The 23,196-nt window shown below is 40.0% G+C and overlaps 3 protein-coding genes across 3 annotated transcripts; 2 read left to right on the top strand and 1 right to left on the bottom strand.

The window, feature by feature from the left end:
* Window positions 1-361: 361 nt before the first annotated feature.
* Window positions 362-7,614, top strand: LOC117950988. Its single transcript, XM_034882452.1, has 5 exons — window positions 362-508; window positions 3,006-3,290; window positions 5,184-5,750; window positions 6,314-6,527; window positions 6,910-7,614. The coding sequence occupies exons 2-5, from the start codon at window positions 3,017-3,019 to the stop codon at window positions 7,163-7,165; spliced, it is 1,311 nt and encodes a 436-aa protein (XP_034738343.1). The 5' UTR covers window positions 362-508; window positions 3,006-3,016; the 3' UTR covers window positions 7,166-7,614.
* Window positions 7,615-9,872: 2,258 nt separating this feature from the next.
* ndufs7 (NADH:ubiquinone oxidoreductase core subunit S7) lies at window positions 9,873-14,706 on the top strand. The gene is made up of 8 exons (XM_034882303.1): window positions 9,873-10,094; window positions 11,065-11,101; window positions 11,540-11,608; window positions 11,702-11,822; window positions 12,810-12,989; window positions 13,361-13,407; window positions 13,756-13,844; window positions 14,490-14,706. The coding sequence occupies exons 1-8, from the start codon at window positions 10,079-10,081 to the stop codon at window positions 14,585-14,587; spliced, it is 657 nt and encodes a 218-aa protein (XP_034738194.1). The 5' UTR covers window positions 9,873-10,078; the 3' UTR covers window positions 14,588-14,706.
* Window positions 14,707-17,331: 2,625 nt separating this feature from the next.
* On the bottom strand, window positions 17,332-21,290 carry gamt (guanidinoacetate N-methyltransferase). Its single transcript, XM_034882325.1, has 6 exons — window positions 20,964-21,290; window positions 19,436-19,581; window positions 19,241-19,304; window positions 18,872-18,939; window positions 18,536-18,646; window positions 17,332-17,613 (listed from the first exon to the last, which is right to left on the bottom strand). The coding sequence occupies exons 1-6, from the start codon at window positions 21,139-21,141 to the stop codon at window positions 17,473-17,475; spliced, it is 708 nt and encodes a 235-aa protein (XP_034738216.1). The 5' UTR covers window positions 21,142-21,290; the 3' UTR covers window positions 17,332-17,472.
* Between the last annotated feature and the right edge of the window lie 1,906 nt (window positions 21,291-23,196).

Here is a 23,196-nt window from a genome sequence, read left to right as displayed (position 1 = left end):
TTGATAATAAAAGTCCATTTGACCATCTTGTAGTCCATTATAATGACATAATAGTAATAAATGCAGGTCTTAAACACGGTGCAGGAAAGTCATTACATAGTAGTACACACTTGTGTAGGAATATTAGAGGAGGGCTGAGGTTTAGTTTGAGTGTAAATGTTTACTGTCTTGTTTAGTTAAACTCGTGTTTGTGATGGATGTGATTGTTAATGTTGAATTTGGAGGTAAACTGAGAGAAAGTGCCTCCACCTCCTCCTCCAGTCTTTATTTGCTCCATATGGTGTTGGACATGGTACCCAGGAAAGAAAAAAGAAAAAAAACTTGTGGGCGGAGGAAAATCCTAGTATTTTGTCCGTCCTGAAATTTGATTCAGAAGTGCAGGATCCTGAAAGACAAAAAGCAAACGGAGGGGGAGGGAAGAAAGGCAGAGAAAAACGGAGAGTTTTTTTTTTTTTTTTTAACTGCGAGAAGATTTAACTCACCAAATACTCTGCAACCTCCGACTAAAGTAAGTCCATTTGTACGCGGGATGTTTCTAATTGAATGAAGCGCTTACACAGGCATTTCATAGAGCTATGTGTCTCAATTGTGTCTGAGGTCTGACTGTTAACTGCTGTAATTGCTGCTGAATGGCCACACAATATAAGGTTTCAGCGCTGCTATTTGAGAAACACTTTTGTATCATTTACGAGCAGATTCATGCCGGCGCGTTTGATTTATTTATCACCAAATTAGCCATTTCCTGACGCTCCTATACTAAACCACACAAGACCAGACTTTACTTGCTTTGTGGAAGGGGAATCATAAAAAAAGAAATTACTGTTCAGCAGCGGGAGAAAAGTCATTTTTCAGAGGGGGGTACATGCGCATTGTCCCCACGCGCGTTTCTACATCCACGCCAACTCTGATAACCCTCCAACCCAAACCCCTAGGAGAGCTAATGTGCGCTCTATACATGGTAAAAGCCCCAATTGTTTGGAGAAAGATCCCCGCCGCAGATTTAGCGTGCTCATTCTGCGCCACAGTTGAATGTGCGCCAAAAACCTCCAGGAGAAAATGCTCCAAATTCAATCTGCAGATGTTAATGAAAACCTCTGAAATTCACCATGCAGTTCAAACAACTGCCTACCAACAAAGGCGCGGGATTGGTGTTATTTTTCATTTATTTGTCAGACACCTTGTCCAAATCGTCTTACTGTAAGATACAGTAAATACTCCGAACTTGTACTTCAGAAAAAGTAGCAATACCACAATGTAGAAATACTCTTTTACAAGCAAAAGTCCTGCATTCAAAGTATTACATCAAATATGACATATTTTACAGCAAAATACAACATTATTAGCATCTACATATTTTTACCAAAAGAATTAATTACACAGAAAATGTATATTATTGAATTATAATTCTTGTTGCATGTGTTCATCACTTGCAGCTGGTTGGGTAGGTTACAGGCTGATATTACATCATCATTTATGAGTTGATTGTATTCATATTTAAATTTGCAAAGTAACTAAATGTAGCGCAGTAAAATACAATATTTCCCTCTGAGATGGAGTGGAGTAGAAGTATAAAGTAAATGCTCAAGGTATTAGTACAGGTACCTCACAATTGTACAGTGGCCTACTTGAGTAAATGTACTTAGTTATTTTCCCCCACTGAAAGTGACTGAAAAAGTAACCAACGGTGCTAAAAGAAGTATTTACTTAAGCAAAAGCAGCAAAAGTGAACTTTAAAGATCTGGGTATCAAACCTCAACAGGGTCAACCAAAATGTGTCTGCAGCATCAACATGTGACAAGCATCTAAAGTTTTCGGCTATAAAGCAGGACAAATATAAATATATAAACATAGACATTTAAATATAGACAAAGCTTTTTAGTTAACCCTGATTCATTTAGCAGTTTGACACATTTTGTTCAAGAAATAGTTCAACATTTAGGGAAACACGCCAGCCAGCTGTAGTTTTATATTAAACGTACAGATATGAGAGTGTCATTCTTCTCATTTATCTTTTAGAAAGAAAGCAAAGAAGCGTATTTCCCAAAATTTCGAACCAAACATTCTTATATTACCCATACTTAAGTATTTTACAGACTCTCATGTTAATTTTTAACCTTACTTCTTCAAATACTAATCAAATGTACGTATATTGAGTCTAAACACACTGGAATGAAAATGTAACACCCACCATGAATATGTTTTTAATTTTCGGACGTAAACTCTCCCCAGGTTGTAGAAACCTACAGATTCTTAGAAAAAAACACGAAGGACATGACCTCAGTGTCCCGACTGCATGATCCAATGTTGTGCCAATCTGTTCTATAGTGTGTGCCAATCTGTTCTTATATGGAGCTGTTCATCAGTCTTACTTTTTTTTTATTCCTAAAAGAAATCAAAATCAAAAATACATCAGAATATAATTTTTTACCTGTGTTGATTTTTCTGAGGAAAATGATCTCAACAAAACTTAGACGTTAAATGACAACAGTTAAAACCTGCCCAGGCAGTGTTACCTTGCAGAGGAAGATAAACTTTGACTTCCTGTCAGTGCTGATTATTGTACAGACACATAAAGACATGTCAACACTGATTTCCCTTATTACCACCCCAAAAAAAGGCCCTTTCCTCTTCCCCTTTTGGTTTTAAGGATTTATGTTTGCCAATTTTTAAACGCTACCTTTGTTAATAAAATGCGGTTACAAAGGGCTTCACATGTTAAATGTTTAGGGTTTTTAAAGCTTTTTTTAATGACCTTACATGTTCTGTCAGGATTTATTCTGAGGTGACTTCCTTTTCCACAATTGCCACCTGATGCTTGAAAAAAGGGACTATTTTAATCTATTTATTTATTTGTTTAAGTAAATATGAGACACTGTCGGAAGAAGTGTACTGATTTACTTCTCTGACATTTGGAGCAGAATGGAGGAGGTTTTTATTGCCCTGTGAGTCCCTGCTCTGGTGTTTTTAACTGGTTTCTGGTCTGGACCTCTTCCTGCTTTGCTCAGGCTGTGTGACTATGAGCACCTCGGGGCTTCAGGCCACTAAGGGGCAGAATGTGAAGGAGCTCGACAGCATGAAGGAGTCCATCAGCGACATCATCAACCAGCTCCAGGACATTGACCCGACCAGGCTCTCCTTTTCCCCCTTCCTGGACCTGGACACTCAGATCTCCTTGGCGCCGGTGTCAGACAGTCCCGAGTCCTCGGTGGAGGAGCTGCACTCATCCTCCCACTCTGTCTCCGGCTCCCAGCGCTCCCTTGAACCACCACCAGCAACCAATCAACCAAGGGGTGAGTTATTGCTGATGTTTTTTACTGTCTGTCTGATGGAGCTGCAGGATTTGAGGGGAGGCCAGAGCAAATTAGCATAGAAATGAAGTGGAGTTTGAGTCCAGACGGGATCCAAAAAGAGTTGAGACAGAGTTAGGGCTGATTAAAGCAAAGTAACAGTTATCAAGCAGTGCACAGTAAAATATTTATTTAAGGTTAAGGCACATGTGTAGATGTACCTACATGAGCTCTGGACTAAATCAACATTTATGCCTTGCATAAAAGGTTTTTATACATATTGAAATTGTATATGTTTTTTGTAGTACTCAGTGAGGACATAACAAAGCACTGTGAAGCGAATTTTTTTTAAATTTTAATTAATAATACGTTGAGTCCAGTACAGTTACATTCAGCTACATAACCATTAGGTTTAGGAACAGGCAGGTTAAAGTGTCTCCCTGAAAAGAAAGGGCTTTGTTTTCTTATGTAAATTATGTGAGATTGAAGACTATATTTAATTTTTTATTATATGCTGATTTAAGAACTGCACCTTTTAGTAAAAGGCTTTTCATGAGTAGCTTGGAAATCCAGACCCAAATCCAAAAGATCAAGGGTCTGGCATTGAGTAATGAAAGTCGGCCGAGCGTGCATTTGAAAATCTCACTGCACGCAATTGGAACGGTCAACCAATCACAACAACAAACGGCGCGATGTATCCAGAGCCCCAAACACTTAGCTACCAGTCGTAAATTAACTGGTAGATTAAACTGTTGTCATCTGTTTAGCTCATCTCTTTCCCACCTATGTCAGATACACCGATGTGATTGGTGCAGCTCGGTTACAAGGGCATAGTTAATGAGCAGCATCAGTCGATGTCAGAGTAACTCGCTGAGCAAATTCAAATTGTGCTCTTGCGAGAACTCTGGATTTCTAGATATATATAAAAAGGCTCGTCAGACCGGCTCGGGACAGGAGTCAAAGTTCTTTGTTTATAGGTTATATGTATAAAAAGTAACGTAAGAAACTAACATTTTTTGGAGAGACAAGTTTCAGACATATTTAGAGTCTGAAGTGCTGCAGTCCTGTAGGAAGGAAACATCATCTATGACGTAAAGTGGGTGAATGTTTGCAATCCTTCAACCAAGAAATCATTTAAGTGTTTCATGGATGTTGATACAATCGGTGTAAACACTTTTGTTAAAGTAGAGAGAACATCTGTAGATGTCCACAATTCCTCTTTTGGCACATTGCCACCAGATGTTTGATAGAAAGTAAATAATTTATTCTACTTAATATGATTCTCTTGATTAAAAGGTGAAGATGCCTAAAAATGGATTGTCAACCGGCCAGGGCCCCTGATCCCCCAGACCCCCGAAAGCTCCAAGTTCACTGTCTATTCATAATTGCAAAATTTTCATCTAAGGTGCATCATAACGTTATCTTATAACCCTACCTTATCTTATGTGTAGGCTCTAGTTTTAGCACTGTAGTTATGTCTATTTATATTGTGTTTGTGTGGTGCATATTTATTAAATTAATAAATGATTGATCCAATTATCACAAACTAATTTACACAAAGAAAACTTGTGATCATGTTGTAATATTCTTGCATAGGCGTACTGGTTGGTTTCTGGGTCTCTGTGTCCGCTGAAACTGTAGGAGGGGACAGGGCATAAACACACAGAGGGTGGGTCAATAGGGGCCCAACAGCAATTATTGGCCCTGGGGCCTTCTTTTAGGTTAATCCATGTAGGGGTGAGGCTTTCCAACCCCACCCCCCACCCCTATGTAATGTTTTATGAGACCCAGGCCCGACATGAAGTAAGGGAATGATTGATTAGTGTGAGTCTGTAGTTGAATGCTCTCAGTATCTGGTTTTGGATTGTGTAGTAAAATGTGCTCTGGTTTGAACAGGCTCTGCTCCCTGCCATCAGCAGCCCGGCCACGACCTCCCAGATGAGCCACAAGCAGATCAGACAGAGGAGGGAGAGCTCGATCAAACTCTTTCCAGTCCAATCATCACAGCGCACAATTTGGATGCCGCCACGGAAAACTGCATCAGCTTTCCAACTCCAGCCTCTCAGGGAGACATGTCTAACGGCACAGACACACCAAGACGGAGTCCAGAATCCACCAATCTGGACTGCACTGTGGACGAGGGTCGACCTCTGATAGGCCCGCTGCCAGAGAGCGTGGAGCTGACTGTGTGGAGCTCAGTGGGGCGGGGAGAGACTTGCGAGGCCGCAGAGGAGGCTTCAGATCGGGGACGATGCTGCTGTCCTTGCTGCCAGTGTAAATGCTGTCAGAGCAGCCGGGTTCCTGCTTTCTTCTCAGTCCTGGCTTCACTTCTGTGTGCAGCTGGGATCCTCTATGCACTCTATTTCTATGTCCCCATTAAACCCCCCGACTGCCCCAACATAGCCAGCCGCATTGTTTTCACCTTCTGCTGCTCCTTGGTGGCAGCCGTCCCCATCTTGCTTGGTACGCTTCAAACACCTGTACAATGACATTGAAAAACAGCCATGTGAGCACCGTAAATGAAAGATAAAGATTAAGAGAAGATTTGGTTTGTCTAGCCGCCTTGTCTTGGAATGTTTCAATGCATCCCGTCCCCTTTAATTTCATACGCTTTCAACCTCAGTGCAGCAGACATCTCCCAGGGCCTCTAGAGAGAAGCATAATTTCCTTCTCCTGCACATAGCTTTAAATGGAAACTACAATAAGAGGTTGGCAGTGTCTCTTGTCTCCCAGGCTGTGGCCTAATTGTTTCAGAATATTCACATATAATCACTTTCCAGCCTGGGCGACCAGAAACGAGAGGGCAGGTGGCAAACACATCCAAACCAAAGATCATTTTCCTCTCACCTATTTGTCAAGCTCATGACAGTGAGGAGTACTTGCATGTAGGCCATTTTGCTGTATTCAAATGAAGAAATTGACAAAGTAGGCTGTCAGACAAGATCAAGTGCGGCTAGGAGTTGTTTGTGGAAAGATGGCCAAGAGTCAAAATGCTAACTGACTTATTGCTCTTTCATCCCTTGCAGCGATGCTCATGGGTGCAGCCTGCCAGTTCTGCACAGGCTCCTTCAGTCTGCAGGACTCGTCTCCCAGAAGTCAGGCGCTGCAGCAGCTGTTTGTCACGGCGTCCTTGGAACAGTTACTCCTCTACGTCCTCAATCTTGTTGTCATGGCCGCTTTACTGCCTCAAGATCAGCTGAAGTTGGTGCCCATAATGGTTGCGATGTTCATCTTTGGAAGGTGAGGCCCAAATGTGGACTTTAAGGGTGTTAGATAAAGGAAACTGACCCGGGATTAAACTATGTTCATTCTGGTTTAAAAACTGATCCTCTGTGACTTTGATACACAAACATTAAACACAGGTCACATCAGTTCAAGATGAAGAAAACTGACATGTAAAGACAGAACTGGGATGTTCATGACCACAAAGCAGCACATATTAAACTTATTTTTACTTGACATAAAGAATAAAATCAAAACCACAAATGTAATGGAGTAATTTTGCATTGTTGTATTGGTACTTTTAGGTTTTCTGAATACTTCTGCTAAGGGAGGTTGTGTGTGGTTATCAGTGAAGTCTGAACTTGATCAGATTTCCTGTTTTGTGTTTAATCCTCTACAGGCTTTTTTACTGGATCAGCCTGAACACATGCAGCTCCTGGAGAGGCTTTGGCTCCGGCCTGACTGTCTTTCCGCTTCTCGCCATGGTGGCTCTCAATCTGTTCCTCATGTACACCCTGAATCTCAAAGAGCCACTTTTTGGCTCTCAGGACTTCCTCTATAATCAGGTCACCCCCTCTTCCTGGTCAGGGGAGACATCACAGAAGCCGAGTGGCAAACCAGACATCCTACCCACAGACATCCTGGGCGCTCAATGAGGAGGCGAGCTGCGCTTTCTTCTTTCAGAGGAGGAGATCTTTTCCCAAAATAGACCATTCCTGTGGTCTGCAATTTAGCACAGCAACACACGCTGCCACTATAACCTCCAAGTCTGTGATGGCTTAACTTGTATTTTTTCTCCTCCTATACAGGACTTTAAAAAAAATAGTGGATTCATGCATATTATCTGAAATGAAAAAGATCTTTGCCTCCTAGTAACAGGGGAAGCCTTTGAACAATGCTTTAGTCTTGAAACATTTGTCCTTTTACGCTATTCCAGTGCTAATCTGAGTACATAAAAGCTCTGCTAAATGCAGTATATGGCGGAATTTGGTTTGACCTAGAAAACCACAAGCAAAGCAACTGCACTTGTCAGACTTTATTATTATGTTAACTTGTCCAAAAAGTTTGTACATGATGAAGACAGAATAAAAGCCATTTGTAAAAACCTTTTTCATCTTTTCCAGCCAGTTCTCAGTTCCCTCGCTGATGTCGGCAAGTTTAACTGAGCAGCTATTCCTAGAGAAACTGCAGTGTGTGTTTTCACTGCTGGGACTGTCATTATGTGATAACATGCTTTCGATGTTCTCTGGTTGCTCTCTATCTCCACCCTGCTGGCGTCTTCACCGCTGCTGCTGATGCTTACTCGGTTTGTGGAACAAAATGAAAGCAAAACAAAAACAGGATGCACTTACTTTCTTTTAAACACCTAGTCAACAGGAGATTAAAAAGTTTTCCAATTTACTTTGATTAAAGGCAATTCATTTGACATTTGTCCACCTCAAATGCAACGATTTACTTGCTTTTACCAATTTAATGTAAGAAAAGATTAGATTCTCGCATGCCAGACAAAGGTACACGACTGAAGCGTTGTGTCTCTGAACATAGTGCTGGCAGTACCTGTGCCCCACATTTGACCAATTTAATACCCATTGAAAATTAAAATAAATCTTCTTTTTGCCTGCAGGTCAGACTAAGTAATCAAGTTTGAAGTTGGGGCAATGTTATCATATTTGACATTAAGTAAACTATGGGTCTCAAACTAGCTGTCTGGGGTCCAGATCCAGCCCACAAGACATCTTATAAGCCCTTACTGCATGTTTAGATTTTACTGTCAAAACTGTCCAACAAATTTAGGTAATATAATATTATTCTGGGTCATTTCTTTTTGCAAAATCTGAGCACATGAAGAGTTTGTGTTTTTCAAATTTAACAATTAAAAGCTGTGCCAGCAGCACTTAAATCAAACTACATCACATTTAACTTTATTACCCAAAGGGAAAATTAATTTGGTCAGAGGTACATAGAGGGGTAAAAAGGGTACAAAAGGTGACAGTACGGAAAACACATGAAGCAAAGATGCAGAGCAGTTTGACAGGTATGATGGAGAGGTATTGTGCGGGTGAAATGTCTTCTTCTTGTTTCATATTACACAATCTTTCTGAAGATGAGGTGTCCTTAAAAAATGCCCAAATAAATCTAAGTTTCCATGACAGTTAGGCCAACTAGCTTCTGGTGTGACTTTTTCTAGCGTTTAGCATGAACTTTTGATCTCAACTGGAGTTTTTTTTCCATTGATGTAATTTGAGCATCGACTAAATGATTCATCAAATAATAATTGTAATAATAATTCATTATTACTGCAGTGCCACTCTGTTCCGACTGCAATGCTGTTTTGTCACAGCACTGTGGCTTTTAGGATATATTTGTTTAAATCTGTGGAAAGAGCTGAACTTCACTTCCCATTCATCAGCGCTCTCTCTCTCTCTCTCTCTCTCTCTCTCTCTGCCCAGTAAAACCACAGTCGGCTGCTGTGAGCCACTGAGCACCAGTCAATGCCTTGCGCATGAGTTCCAAAACACAACCACAGTTGCAACAGAGTGTTTATGAATCATACTCAGGTGGCTCTGTCTGACTTGAGAGGTAGGCTATATTGTGATTCTGACATGTGTAGTTAAATAAATGTGTTTGTTATGGCAACACATGCAGCTAAACCAGTAGAGGCGGGTTATTGCTCCAAATTTGATTATCTGGGTCAAGTCCTAACCTCTAAAGTGAAAGTACAAAACCAGTTATTTCTAGAAGCTACTGTGAGTAATCGGGCAGATTCTGCTCAAATAAAAGTGCAGTTCTTAATTAATCCACAGACAAATTGTGAAAGTGATTGTTACTATTGTAATGTTAGTCAATTGTATGCTTAAATATTATGTGTTGCATGCCACAAAGAAGTGGATAAGGGTTCTGAATTACATTGCATGACATAAAACAGGCTGTTTCATTTTTCAAAGTCAATAATCCTGATTTCCAGCTTCCAATAGTCCAGCCGCGTTCTGCTTCTGCACCTCTCCACAGACACTTGTTAACATAAATTTCAGTATGACACGTTATGCCGTAAAGCATTTAAATCTGAGCATGAGCAACTCAAAACTGCACTCGACTTAAACTAAATCCAATGGTTTAAGCAAGGCAAGGCAGCTTTATTTCTATAGCACATTTCCGCAACAGGCCATTCAAATTGCTTTACACAAAATCAGTGAAAAACTGTTTCCTGGAAGTTTGTTCCAGATATGAGGAGCATATAAACTGAATGCTGCTTCCCCCGGTTTAATTCTGATCATCATCCCGATCATACGTTGCTGATTGGGAATAACCATACGGTCTATGGGAATAACTGGTATTTCTCTTGGCACAGCAACTAGGATACTTACAACTTTCAGATACGTTGCTCACGTCACAACTACGCCGTCAAGCTCAGTTGGAGGCTGCGCAGTAACGCCTAGCCATCACCGGAAAAGTGCTGTTTTACTTCACTGGTCTCCGTCTAAAAACTGTCTACGCCTCTGAGGTAACAGCGCCCTCAGCAGCTTGCGGTCATACGCACAGGAAGCAATCTGACGTAACCATTCCCAAAGATGGCGGCGTTAGCTGGTAAGTGATGTTTTGATCAAATTAACTTGCTTTTAATAAACATTACATTACTTTCAGACTTATGTTATGTACAGTATTTAAAACATTAACTACGTACAAGTGCACTACCCTGTGAGTTGACTGTGTCGGTAATGGGATTTGTAGCTTTTAATGAATGCGCATACTGACCTTGCTCTGTCTGCGTTAGCACGGCGGCTAACCAGGCTAGCGCTGATACGAACTCCAGCTGCAATCCCAGTAGCAGTCAAAGCGCAAAGCTACCGTTAGCTAACACCCCTTAACTTTAAACTAACCAGGGTGCCTGTTTTGTCAGTAAATGTTCATTTACATTGTGGGTGGACTATGCCAGATATTTCGACTCGCTATCGATAAGATTGTTAAACCAAACTACTTTTGGAAACTCTACAATTGGAAGGTTCTCATCTGTATTTGCGAAATGTATGCTGTGTGAAATATAGCTAGTACTTAGGGACCTTCACAAATCGCAAGGGGATAGTCTCGGCATGCATAAAACATACTAAGCAGCAACAAATGTAAAATAAATGTCCATACATTGCATATTATTGTACTGTTGTTACAGTTCGACATATACAATTAATTGCAAAGCACAATGTCGCCGAATAACCAGAAGAGCTGAATGATTCAGACAGGGTCTTTCGGTTTACGTACCTGTTGGCTCAGGCCCCATTTGCAGAAGTTTCTGCCTTGAGGCATTTCTATCACCACAGCACTGTGGAGTAAATCTTGAGGTTGGGAATCTCACCAGGGTTAAACTTTTGTAGACATCACTAAATTGTCTGTGTGCCGCTTGACAGTAAAGGAACGATTTATGTAACAACTAAATGTGTTTTAAGCAAGGACACCCCTTGGCCAGTGATTGGACAATACATCTGATTAAACATAAAGTACTACTTCACTCGTACTACAGTATTGCATCACTATTGTAACATTTCTTTCTTTTATTTTGCAGCGCCTCGCCTGGCCATGTTTGGCTGCTTTTCAACAAGGTTAGAACTATTAATCCTGTGTTTGTTTTTTTATAACACTTAATTTAATCCCATTCCTTCCTGCTGGTAACACAGCTGCTCGATTATTACAGAGGTGGGGTTGGTCTTTCTTACCCACATTAAAACATATATTACTCAGCTATAAAGATGCTACTAATTGAAGTTCTACCCTCATTAGGCTAAATGCAGAGTGGTCTCCACCAACATTATATTTATTCACCACATCACACAGTAGGTCATGTAGCGCTAAGGATTTTCTGTTTCTAACAACTCACTTCCAATCTACACAGTTTTATTTTGTTGTATTTTGTCAGTTCCAGTTATCTGGAGAGGTCCTAGTATTTCTTATTGAAGATCATAGCAAGCTGAAAATCAACTTACAAATAATGCCATTAATGCATGGGTCATTTATTTTCCATTTATTCATTTTTCTTACAGGCCTCTTTCAGTATTTGCTATTCATCAGAGAAGCCTGCACAACAGTGCCAAGAGCGAGAATACCACCAGGTGGGTATAAAAAATATACTCCACTGTAAATATCAGCATAAAGAAACAGACACTCGGTAAACACTACAGATCCCCTGCATCCTTCTGTTGCAGTGTGGTTCCAGTCAGAGAGAAGAGCACAGCAGTAGCAGCAGCCAAACCATCAGCTGTAGCCAGCAGCAAGGGGGAGTATGTTATCACTAAGCTGGACGACTTGATTAACTGGGCACGCAGGGTGAGTAGATGAGGATGTTGGCAATGAATCAATCAAAGTCTGCAGTTTCTAACTCGAGATGTGATGTGACTTTAGCTTGCAGCGTTTTACTGTTTGGTCACGGGTCTAACTTTGGCCAACGACCGACCACAGGGTTGGTGTGATATATTTGAAATATCACAATGTCAGTGCTGTTGCCTTTTGTAAATGGATCTCTTTGTCTTTCACTTAAAATTGCCAATGCCAATCTGTAATCTGATGGTTCATCTTCCTGAGCGAAGAACCTTCAATAAATATACACCAGCAATTAAGGGAATTATAAATGAGATGAATACCACTGACTTGTCATCTTTACCAGAGGTCTGATGGTCACAGTTTATAAGCTTTTAAGGGAACAAAAGTCAACTCAAAGAGTTATTAACAAGCTACAGACAGCACAACTGTGTAATTTATTTACAAGGAAAATCTTAAAAAAACAGCCACATGCCAAAACACAGGTTTCTAAGTGGATCCTCACGAAACACTGACTTGAATGTAAATAGAATAGATAAAGAATATATAGATAGAATAGAATGCATTTTATTGTCATTATACACTTGTACAATGCGATTAAATGCAACTGGGGGTGGGGGTTAAGGTCCACAGTTCTAAGTCGCTATATACATATACAAATACTTTTTTTTTAACACAAGTGTTTTACTGCAAACAAACAAACTTATTTACTGCCGGGCTGCTGCATTTGCAGGTGTTATTTTGTTCATGTCCTGAGTTTCTTGGAAAAAATCTAAAAAAGAATAAACTTCAAAATCTGCCAAATATCAGCAGTGAGAGTCAATCTATATTGGCTTTGCCTCTTAAAGCCGATATAGTGATGTGCTCCCTGCTGATCTTGAAGTAGTTAAACAATGCTTCGAAGATGTGTGTTTTGGACACTACCCTAAGTAACTGTGTTAATGCGGCTGCTCTGTTGTGTTTTACTGACTCATCGCTGCTCTGCAACCTCATCAGAGCTCTCTGTGGCCTATGACCTTTGGCCTGGCATGCTGCGCGGTGGAGATGATGCACATGGCGGCACCTCGTTACGACATGGACCGCTTCGGAGTGGTGTTCAGAGCAAGTCCCCGACAGGCGGATGTCATGATTGTTGCAGGAACGCTTACCAATAAAATGGCTCCGGCTCTGCGGAAGGTGAGGGAGGGAAAGGTTGGATGTAACCTCAACCTTTTTTTTTTTTTTTTTTGTGTAATTCAACAAATTAAGCTCCAAACCACACCCCAACAGCTGTCTCAGGTTGGATTCAGGTCTATGACATGAAGGAAAAACTCAGGATAAACCTGGTTTCCTGCTCATAGACATGGCAAGTTTCTCTCTCTCAGCCTTTTATGTCAGCAGGATGGGAGCGCTGAGAACAGTATAGCTATTTAAATGCTGGCTGGATTATGACCAGTCTGTCGCAGGATTGGTAGACTGGCATGAAGCTTTCCTCCAGCTGAAAGCACAGATTAGATCTTAGTCAGACATTATATAAGACTGACTGAACTGCATCTTCTTTCCAACAGGTGTACGACCAGATGCCCGAGCCCAGATACGTCATATCCATGGGAAGGTAAGTTAACAGCAGTGCCCTCCTCTTCCTCAGCAAATCCTTTTCATACACTAACACCTGCCAGTCGTTTGTAGTCTTTACTGTTTCCATAAAATCTCCACTACTGCGTTTCTGTGACTGGGTTAATTACTGAATTTGTCCAATGTTCCTTACTTCTGTATTTTGGCCACAAGCGTTTACATGAAATGTAAATATGTCATATTTGGTTTTATCTTTTATTGTGGTCATGGTAAGCTGTAAGTGAAATGATTTTGCACTTTTATAGCTGTCTATTACCTACTGTGTGTGTGTGTGTGTGTGTGTTTAGGGTTAGGGTGTCTTAAAAGTCTCATAATGTTTCTCTTCCAGCTGTGCTAATGGTGGAGGCTACTACCACTACTCCTATGCTGTCGTCAGAGGTTGCGACCGAATCGTACCGGTAGACATTTATGTTCCAGGTAAACATTTACTGCACCATATACAAATTCCTTTATAAACAGCAACGAAATAGACTAGACTCCCCATGAAAAAGAGTTTATTTCCAATATACACTTTATTGCCATAAGTATGTTGACGACCTTGGTGTTTGAGAAATGTGAACGCTACAGCATACGATATTTGAGACAATAGTATGCTATCAACTTTGTAACACTTTGGGTAAAACCCTTTTCTGTTTCAACATAACATTACCCCGTGCACAAAGCTAAGCCCATCGGATGTGGTCTGTATACTTTTGGCCGTATAGGACACGTCCGGACATGTTCCCGTCAACTGTTATAACTAATGTCAATGGTCATTGTGTCATCACTCTGATGGACAATTAAGGATCACATTTAGGAACAGTAGTAGTAAAAGCATGAGTAATTTTTGTTCTTTTTGGTAGCAGCTGTAATGTAGCAGTAGTAGATTTATTACCAAATACTATATAAACTTGGACTATTAATTACTGGTAATATAAGTAGTACTGTTGGTGATACATTTTGTGTAGTAATAAGTAGTAGAAGTACAAGATGAGGGCATGATGATGTCCTGCTGTCAGTGTGATAGCAAATCTCTACCAAACAATAATAAGAGTTGCTCTGTTTTTCCCCACCTGTCCTCAGGTTGTCCCCCCACTGCAGAGGCTCTCCTCTACGGGACTTTACAGCTGCAGAAGAAAATCAAACGTGAGAAGAAAATGAAGATCTGGTATCGGAAGTGAATGTGTTATATTTGTGTGTTTGTATCTGGTATGTAAATGTATTTCTGGTTTCATTTGGTGCGCTGCTCCTCTTCGACGTAGAGCTGCTAACCAACCTCAATAAAATCATCATTGTAATTAACACATAGTGAACTCCCGCTTATTTTGAACCAAACACAGCAGTGGTCACTCAGTTCAGTTTGTCTGCTTCTTTAGTTCAGTATAAACATCTGGAGACTATTTATGTAACAGCTTGTTACCCACAGTTTAAATTACAATTCTTCAATATACTGGCTATATTTTCTGATTTTTTTTTCTAAAACTAATTCTCAATCAGTCATGACTGTAAGATCAGAGACATACTGTATTATCTTAAATATTGTTTTCAATAACTATGGCTCACATGAAAACATATTATTTTAACATCTGGTGTGTCACTCTTTCCAATGTGACCACTAAAGCCAAGTTAAACCACTAGGTGGCTCCTGTGATCACCAACTGACCTTCACTGCTCTGTCCACTCTGTGGGGTTTTGAAGCAAACCACACTTTTTATTTAACTGAGAAGTCATGGTCTGATAAAACACTATGCACACCCACAAGGTGAAATGCAAGAGCACTAAGTCAAATGTGGATTTCTGTTAAAACTGCAGTATTTTGTATATTCAGCTAGAACTGTAAACCAGCTGCTGGTTGCTCTGAAGAATTGCGTGCTTCTGTGTTTAAACGGTTAAAGTGAAACATTGTCATGTTAACGATTGCCATGTGCTGGTTAAAGATTGATTGATATGTTATATAACTGCATTTATAATTTACACACTCTTACTAGGATTGCTTTACACATTTAAACACATCAAAGAGTTGTCACTCAGGTGCGTTTGGAACATGACCTTAATACAAGTCTTCACTACGTCACACTGGACCTCTGTGTGGTGATCAGGCACACATATATCCACACATGTTGGATACAAGATCATTCAATATAGTTAGATGGATGGACTTCATTAGTCCCAAATTGGAAAATTACTTACAAGCAGTGATTCTAAGTAGAGTGTATGTGACTCCTTTCAGACTAGCAAAGATGATTGCCATGCCTCTGATTTGTGTTGCCATAACTTTGGTGGTCGTGGTTCATTAATTAATTTGTAATGGGACTGTCCTGCTGTGAAATCTTTGTGGTAAGAAATGCATGCCATGATGACCGAGCGTTTTAATATTGATGTTTCCGTATCTTGTATGCATTCTGGGTAAAAAGCCTGGCAATATAACAAGTTAAATGATTACATACCTTTGGGCATTAGGTTGCCCCTCAGTTAAGAGATTGATACTTCCCAACTAGAAAGAACTGGAACAAAAGCCAGCTTGCTTCTTGAAGGAGTCATGGCTGGAGGATAACAGAGACCTGCTTAACATGGAGAAAGTATCCAGTTTACTGAAAGACTTTGATAAAGCACTGAGTAGGTATTGGTCTTTTGTCAGGAGAACGTCAGTATAAAACCTCAAAAATATTCAGTTTACTTCCAAATAAGACAAAGAAAAGAAAATCTTCTCATTTGGGAAACTATAACTAGATTTTATAAGGATGTCTTGCACTCTTAGCTACAAGTGTTTCTGCCTCCTCATATTTCTCTTAACTTCTTAAAATAGAAGTAATCTGGTTCTGATTCAGATCTGAGATCTGCCAGCTGCTGTAGATTTCCACCTGATGGTAGCCTGGTGTTGCATCATCCATCCATCTAATGATTAATGTGTCCTTGCCAGGTGGTTTTTAGATAACATGCACTGTTATCTATAAATTAAAACGTGTGTGCTGTACTCTGTCATTTTCAGTGAACTATTTAATAGCAGAACACATTAAAGGTCCATGACAAGAGTACATTATGCATATTGTCAAACTTAACCCCACTTTACAGGTGCATTATAACTTAGGTTAAGTTAAAGAGGTTAGTGTAGTTTCTGGTTAATTTTACATAAAAAAACATGTTTATACAGTATATGTATATGATGACCAATCTTCCCAGTAGTAAACAATGTATCCATATACTCCAGTGTTAGGTTTCCCTTCTGACAGAGATGTTATTCTCCAGGCACTGCAGATGAAAATAAATAAATAAAAAATCTAAAATTTGCTCCGGAATTGAAGAACTATAAAGTCAAAATGCTCTTATTTGTATTTGCTAGTGATGAAAACCGAATAATATAATTCATAATACGACATTGTTAAAGGTGCTTTTCTGCGTAATGAGTATTTTGTACTTTTGATACTTTAAGTTAAATTTTGTTGATAAAACCTCTGTACTTATACATTTAGAATTCAGTTTTTTGATTTATTTAAACAATCAGTATTCCCCCCCCCACATTAGTCATTGAATTGGCAATTCATAGACAAGTTCCCACAGGATTAACAGTCTGCAGTGTTTAACACAGAGTAAAGAAAACTTTCTGAAGTTCATGACAAACTAAACATTTAAGAATGTTTCTTGATTGCTAAATGTGTGCCAAGAAGGATACTGGGTGATTTAGGACCTAAAACATTGGGCTGTTTATGCATTTTTGGTGGTTTCAGTCTGCTGTTTTACATATTTGCTGCTGTGAAGAATAACATGTATCAATGGATTGATAAAGAACAGTCTGCAGCTACACAACCACACTGAACAACAAAACTTCACCTCAAATTAAGAAGTCAGTGAATAGCTTGTTATTTTGAAATTGAAACCAGAGGTAAAAGAATTTTCAATAATGTATTAAAATTACGAGCAACTGTGATCTGAGTTGGGATGGACTTGAGTTTATTAAATTATTGCAGAACCTTGAAATGAACACAGTGAAGAGGACAGGATGGGCAGGTGAAAACGCACATTACCGTTAAAAAAGAAAGAAAAAAGGTTGCAGGAGCATCTTCAAACTTTACTCCTTGATGATGGTGGGGGTGATCATCTTATTAAAGGAATAGTATTTGCATTCAGTGGGTGGTGCAATGTCCATGGTGGTGGTGCTAATCTTCTCCCTCTTGAAGCCGGCTTGGAGCAGATGAGGCACCTGGGTCTCCTGAAAATCATTAACAGACAGAGCTGGTCAGTGTGAGGCGGCTCAGTGGCTTTATCAGGCCCTTCAGCTTGATCCTGTTTGTTGTAACCTTGAAATTATTGCAACATGTAATGCAGAATATACCTAGCGCTGTTCCACGTGGTTAAATATCAACACTAAAGTCTAAACTGTCGTGTTGAAGCACATGTTCCAGGCAAGGAAGGACAATCACACTCTGGACACGTTGATTCACAGGTACAGATCCTATGAGTACTGAAATGTATTATGGCTCTCAGTATTCAATAACTTGAACTCATCAGAATCAGAAAAGGTTTTATTGCCACAATAAGTACACTCATGTGGAACTTGTCTTGGTGACAGGTGCATTTATAAACAAACAAACATATTACAAATTAATATAAAATAAATAAATAAGACAGAAAGAAAAGTGATGCTCACTTTAAAACCACCAGACTCTTTTGATAAAATTTGAATTTTACCTTGCAGAACAGGCAGGTATACCGATGCCTAAATAGGTTAGTTTGTGATTTTGTTGATTTAAAGGGTTAGCTCGGATTCACCAAGGTAACACAATAGAACAAATAAACTAACCAATCAAGGCCACTCCTTTGTCCTGCAAGCTAAAATAACTGTTTTTGTCAAAGGAGTCTGGTGGCTGTGAAGCAGGCATAGATGAAAATAATGGCTTTACTTCCCTGACAAAAAGGACCGTCTAGGGTAAGGTAAAGCAATTTAAAAATATTCTAAATATAGCGTACACTTTGGGTTGGTAATGTGCTAGTTGCTGCCCCCGTCCACAGCAGTACATTGGTTAGCTCTACTCCAAACTGGGGGTCTGCTGACAGCTGTCTACTGTAGGTTAAAGACTGACAGTGGGTAAATACTTCATATAACCCTACTTGAGGTAATGCAGGTGACCAACCTCAAACATCTTCTCAATGTTGTCGTATTTGGTCTTGAGTAGCTCGCCCCAGGAGGTCAGGTTGCAGTATGTGAGGACACCACCAGACTTCAACATCCTGTGAGCGTGACCCTGCAGAGACACGCAGACCAAATCAAACAGTCCTATCGAACCTGGACCACTGCCAAGGACTCAGCCAATGTGGGTTGCACACTCTACAGTGTGTACTATAACTCAGTATCTTACATGCAAACAATTCCAAGAATCCAGCAAATATCCTCCTTCAGAACATTTATCTTTTTAGGGCTTTATTTAACTTACTGGGGTTTTATGTGGATTTGGATGTGGACTAGATACCTTAATGAAGTCAAACTGGTGAGTGTGCCATGTCTCTTCTGACAAAGGGTATGTGTCATACAGGATCCCTGAGAGAGGAACACAGTTAGCAGAGTGCATACAAGGTTATTATTCAGTTTTCTGCATATTTTGTTGATCGCTTCTTATTATCATTTTATCCGTCAAGTAAGTAAAATGGGACATGGTCTCAGAGTGCGTTCATCAAACAGGAGATCTCAGAGGTCAGGGGCTGAAGTTTGGAGGACCCTTGAATGGATTATGCATCTAACACTGACTTTCAACAATCAATAACTTAAACTGAGTGGCCAAACCAAAGTTCAGTAATGTTTTTTCCCTGATGTGATAACCAATACCCCACTCATTTCTTACCATCAAAGTGGTTATCTGGAAGTGTGGGAACAACGTTCTCCCAAAGGCCCTTCAGAGGGACAACCTGCAGCAACAGAAACATCACTCATCGTTAAGGACAGTAACGGTCAACTAGGTGTGCAAGCATGCAGTGCAACAAACACATCTGTAATGAACCAAGACTGGCAGATAATATTGCCTTTTGGGTCTTCTGACCTTATGTGGCTGAGACTTGGCCCAGTTCTCCAGTCTGGCAAAGACACCGTCGTTGCACTCAATGATCCAGTGCTCCTCGATGGGGAAAGACTCAACCTTAGTGGCGGCAATGGCCATGCCAAAACCAATCTCCAGAACCCGACCGCCTACGAGACAGAACACAACAAACAGATAAATCTATTGAAGCTTTACAGCGGCTCAAAGAGAGGATATTTATTAGAAATATCCTTAGAAAGTTTGGGTGCTAGATACTGCTTTTCTAACAATGTTTTACAACTTCTGACTGTCTATGAGCACTCTGGCATTCATTTTCCTGTTGACCGGTGGTCTAACATTTTATGTCACTACACCATTTGCAGTTTAACTTAATATGTATCTAATAATAGAGGTGGGGTAAAGGCTATTTGTTGTTCCTTAAGCCCTTCATGATGATGTAGTGAACCTTTAATTAGTAGCTCATTGTAATTTTCTCATTTTCACAAGTCAACAGAGACACTTAAAAAATATGCAACATTTTTAATTTGATTTCTTTTACATCCTCTACATGAAATACAGTTTTTACAATTTGTGCATGTAATGGCAGGAAACCTTTATTCATATGTGATTACAAAAAGTGCAAACTGCTTACTGCTTTAACTGCATGTCTTTTTAGAAGTGGGGTTTGTATATTGGTTTTGTAGAATAATTAAATTAATCAATCAATCAAAACTTGCAATTAAGTATTATCCAAATATACTTTGACTGGCCAAAATGCATCTGACATGGAATATACTTTAGATTTGTGGACAACATTATGGTGAGAAATGCATATTCAGTGTCCAAAATTTACAATTAAACTACATACTACACTAAAAGGCCTTCGTACATGCCTGCTGTGTGTGGATTAGTCTATTTGCACATAGAGCTCGGGGCAGTTGAGCCTGTTGCCCCCTGCAGACTTTGTGGCTGTTCCCATGAGTAGAGAAAACAGCTGCTGTAGTACTCACAGAGCACCATGCAAGCTCTCTCACACGTGTCCTCAAAAAAGTAAAGGAACGGCTGTGTAAAAAATTAACCTGGTGCTTACAACATTATCACACCATTTTAAATATCGAAAATTAAATCAAAACACGATTATCAACACTTTTTAAGATGAAAAAGTTCGGTTTTTTGTTTTCCAAAAAGTAAAAGTATGACAATAATCAATTTTGTGTGATTCACATGTTTTTATTGCCTCTGACCCTTTAAAAAAACACAATACCTTGTTTTTTACACCTCTCCCCACTCAAGCAACAGTGTGCGTGCTGATTTTATACATAGCTTACTGAGACTTAATGTGTACTTGTTTTTTGTGATTCAAGGTTATATTCACCTGGCAGCTCAATTTTAAATTATCTAGTAACATATGAATGACACATACCTGTTTCCAAAACTAGAATCTATAATTTATGACACTAACTTGTTATACTTGTAAATCACCCTCTCAAAACGTCTATTTTGGGGGCAGGAGTCCATTATCAGACTTACTAGCATTCGCTACGATTTTTACCTTTTGAGGCTGCAACGGTTGACAGTGAGTGCATGTACGGGGTCTCCCAGCGTTCCATCACGGGTTTGCCCATGATCTCCAGATGTGTGTCCGTCTCATTGTACCCGGCGCTAGCGTCGTGCCAGGAGGCCTTGCAGTTCTCTCCCTTGCTGAATATGGGCTGATCAGCGGTGGTCATTTTGTTTTGATACGGAGGAAGGCAGTGGTGGTTGTTAAGTTCTTGTGAACGGTTTGGCAGACTGTGTCTACACACAGAAGAGGGATTGAAATGCAGCAGGCGGCGGTTTATATCGGGCTCAGAACTGCTGACACCGTGGGAGTTTCACTATCGTTACGGGTCAAAGGCTCACATTCCCAGAGGAGGGAAGAAGGCGTCCAAGATCCTGTGTAGAGAGGATGATTCACTCCGCGATAAATAATTGGCAGACTTTAGCTCTGCAAACTTTAAGTTGGTCGGTGTTCAAGAAAGTGCCATTCCTTTGGATCTAAATGTTCTGTAAACACCGAGCCTGTCAAACTAATACACAGCATAAACACGTTACCATGGTTCCCAAGTGTGTCCAGTTAAGCCTGACATGAAGCTGCTCTATTCTTTTCTGCTTTTTTTATGATAGGCTAATTGTTAATAACAATTGCAGTGTTTATAACCTGCGCATATTAATAGCACATAAGTCACAGCTGTTTTAGGCCTTCAACAGACAGCACGTTAGCACCCAGGGCGGCATGTTGTAATTGTTTTAAATGAGATTGAAATGTTTCTGTTTTTGCGTTGCTGGGCACCACTCTATGCATATCACATTTTTGCAGCAAAACCCCTAAAGCCGCTAGTTGAAAACGTCAAGTCAGCATTACTGAAGCTGCAATAAACAAGTTTGACCACTAGGGGGCGTGTGGACTCAAGTTACTGTGAATTGTGTGGTCTTGCCGCGTTATTGAATCCCGCAACTTCTAGACAAGTCCCGCCCTACAAAGCAGCCTGATTGGTTGGGGTTAGGCATTGACATTGAGTAGTTAAGGTTAGGGTACCCGACTGGTCAGGTATTAGGACCTGAACAAATTGGGTTCCGTTACCCTGCGTAAGCATGGACACTTGGCCAATAGTAGCTTGTGAATGCTATTGAGGTTGCCAGCAACTCTAGGATGTCACGTCTGGCCAAGAAATGGAGCAGCACAGAAACTCCCCCTAAAACCGCAACATGTTGATTTTACACATTTTGAAGTATTAAATTAAACAAATGAGATCAGACTTGTTAATTATGATGATAATAAGCAAACCTAAGGGGGTGCTGGTAAATGGTTTTTGTTACCTTTGGACAGAGCAGGATAGCTGTTTACCCAGTTCCAATGTTTATGCTAAGATAAGCTAACGTATCATCTATAGACCAGAAGTTGCCATATTGGAGGTACTCCGCACCACAGCAATGCACAGGCACTGAGGTAGATCCAGAACGTCGTCAAGAAAAATTGTTGTTGGTGTACCAATAGGTCAGATCGAGAAAAACATTTGAAATATTATCGACTTCCAAAAGTTATTCAAAACCAGGGAGAGGAGGCGCTTGTGGTTGGCCTAACCCTAAGCATCAGCCACTTCCTGATCTTGCCGTCACTCAAAAGCTAATTACCAAAATCACCAACTTCCTTTAAAAGAGAAAGCATGTTTGTTTATGAACTTGAGTGATTGTTTACAAATCAAATGCTACAGTTTTTTTCAACCAATTGAATTGAATGTACTGTCTTGTAAAATGGTGTTTCTTGTGTTGAGTAAACTGAACTAGCAGCAGAGTGAGAGCTCTTTGTTTTTACCGCTCTCTGAGCATTGACAGCTGAAGTCGAGGTCCTGGATCTAAATTCACACATTTGGTCCTATTGCATAACATCATTTGTGCAGCTTGATGAGCTTTTCATGTAGCATAATACAAACCTTTATTAGACTTATTGAAAGCTGCAGTATCTATGAGAAACAGTACATATAGGTATTACTGCCCTGTATATAATGTAGTTCAAACTGTCTTGTAAACCACCTGTTCCAAGTCCACAGCTGTTTTGAATGCCACTTCTGTGCCACAATTTTGAATCCTCTACTGATGCATATATACATTCCTGCAGGGATATTTTAAGTCCTAATGGCTTTATATAAATAAAATTAAAAATTTAGATTTTGTTGTTGTAATTAAGTTACAGGATTATAATAGTCATAACAGGATGTACAAGGTTATTGAGCTATAACGCTGAG

Source organism: Etheostoma cragini, chromosome 9, assembly GCF_013103735.1.
Source record: "Etheostoma cragini isolate CJK2018 chromosome 9, CSU_Ecrag_1.0, whole genome shotgun sequence".
NCBI classification, from domain to species: domain Eukaryota; kingdom Metazoa; phylum Chordata; class Actinopteri; order Perciformes; family Percidae; genus Etheostoma; species Etheostoma cragini.
Note: the sequence above shows the minus strand (reverse complement) of the source record. Positions and strands in the feature narration are given on the sequence as shown.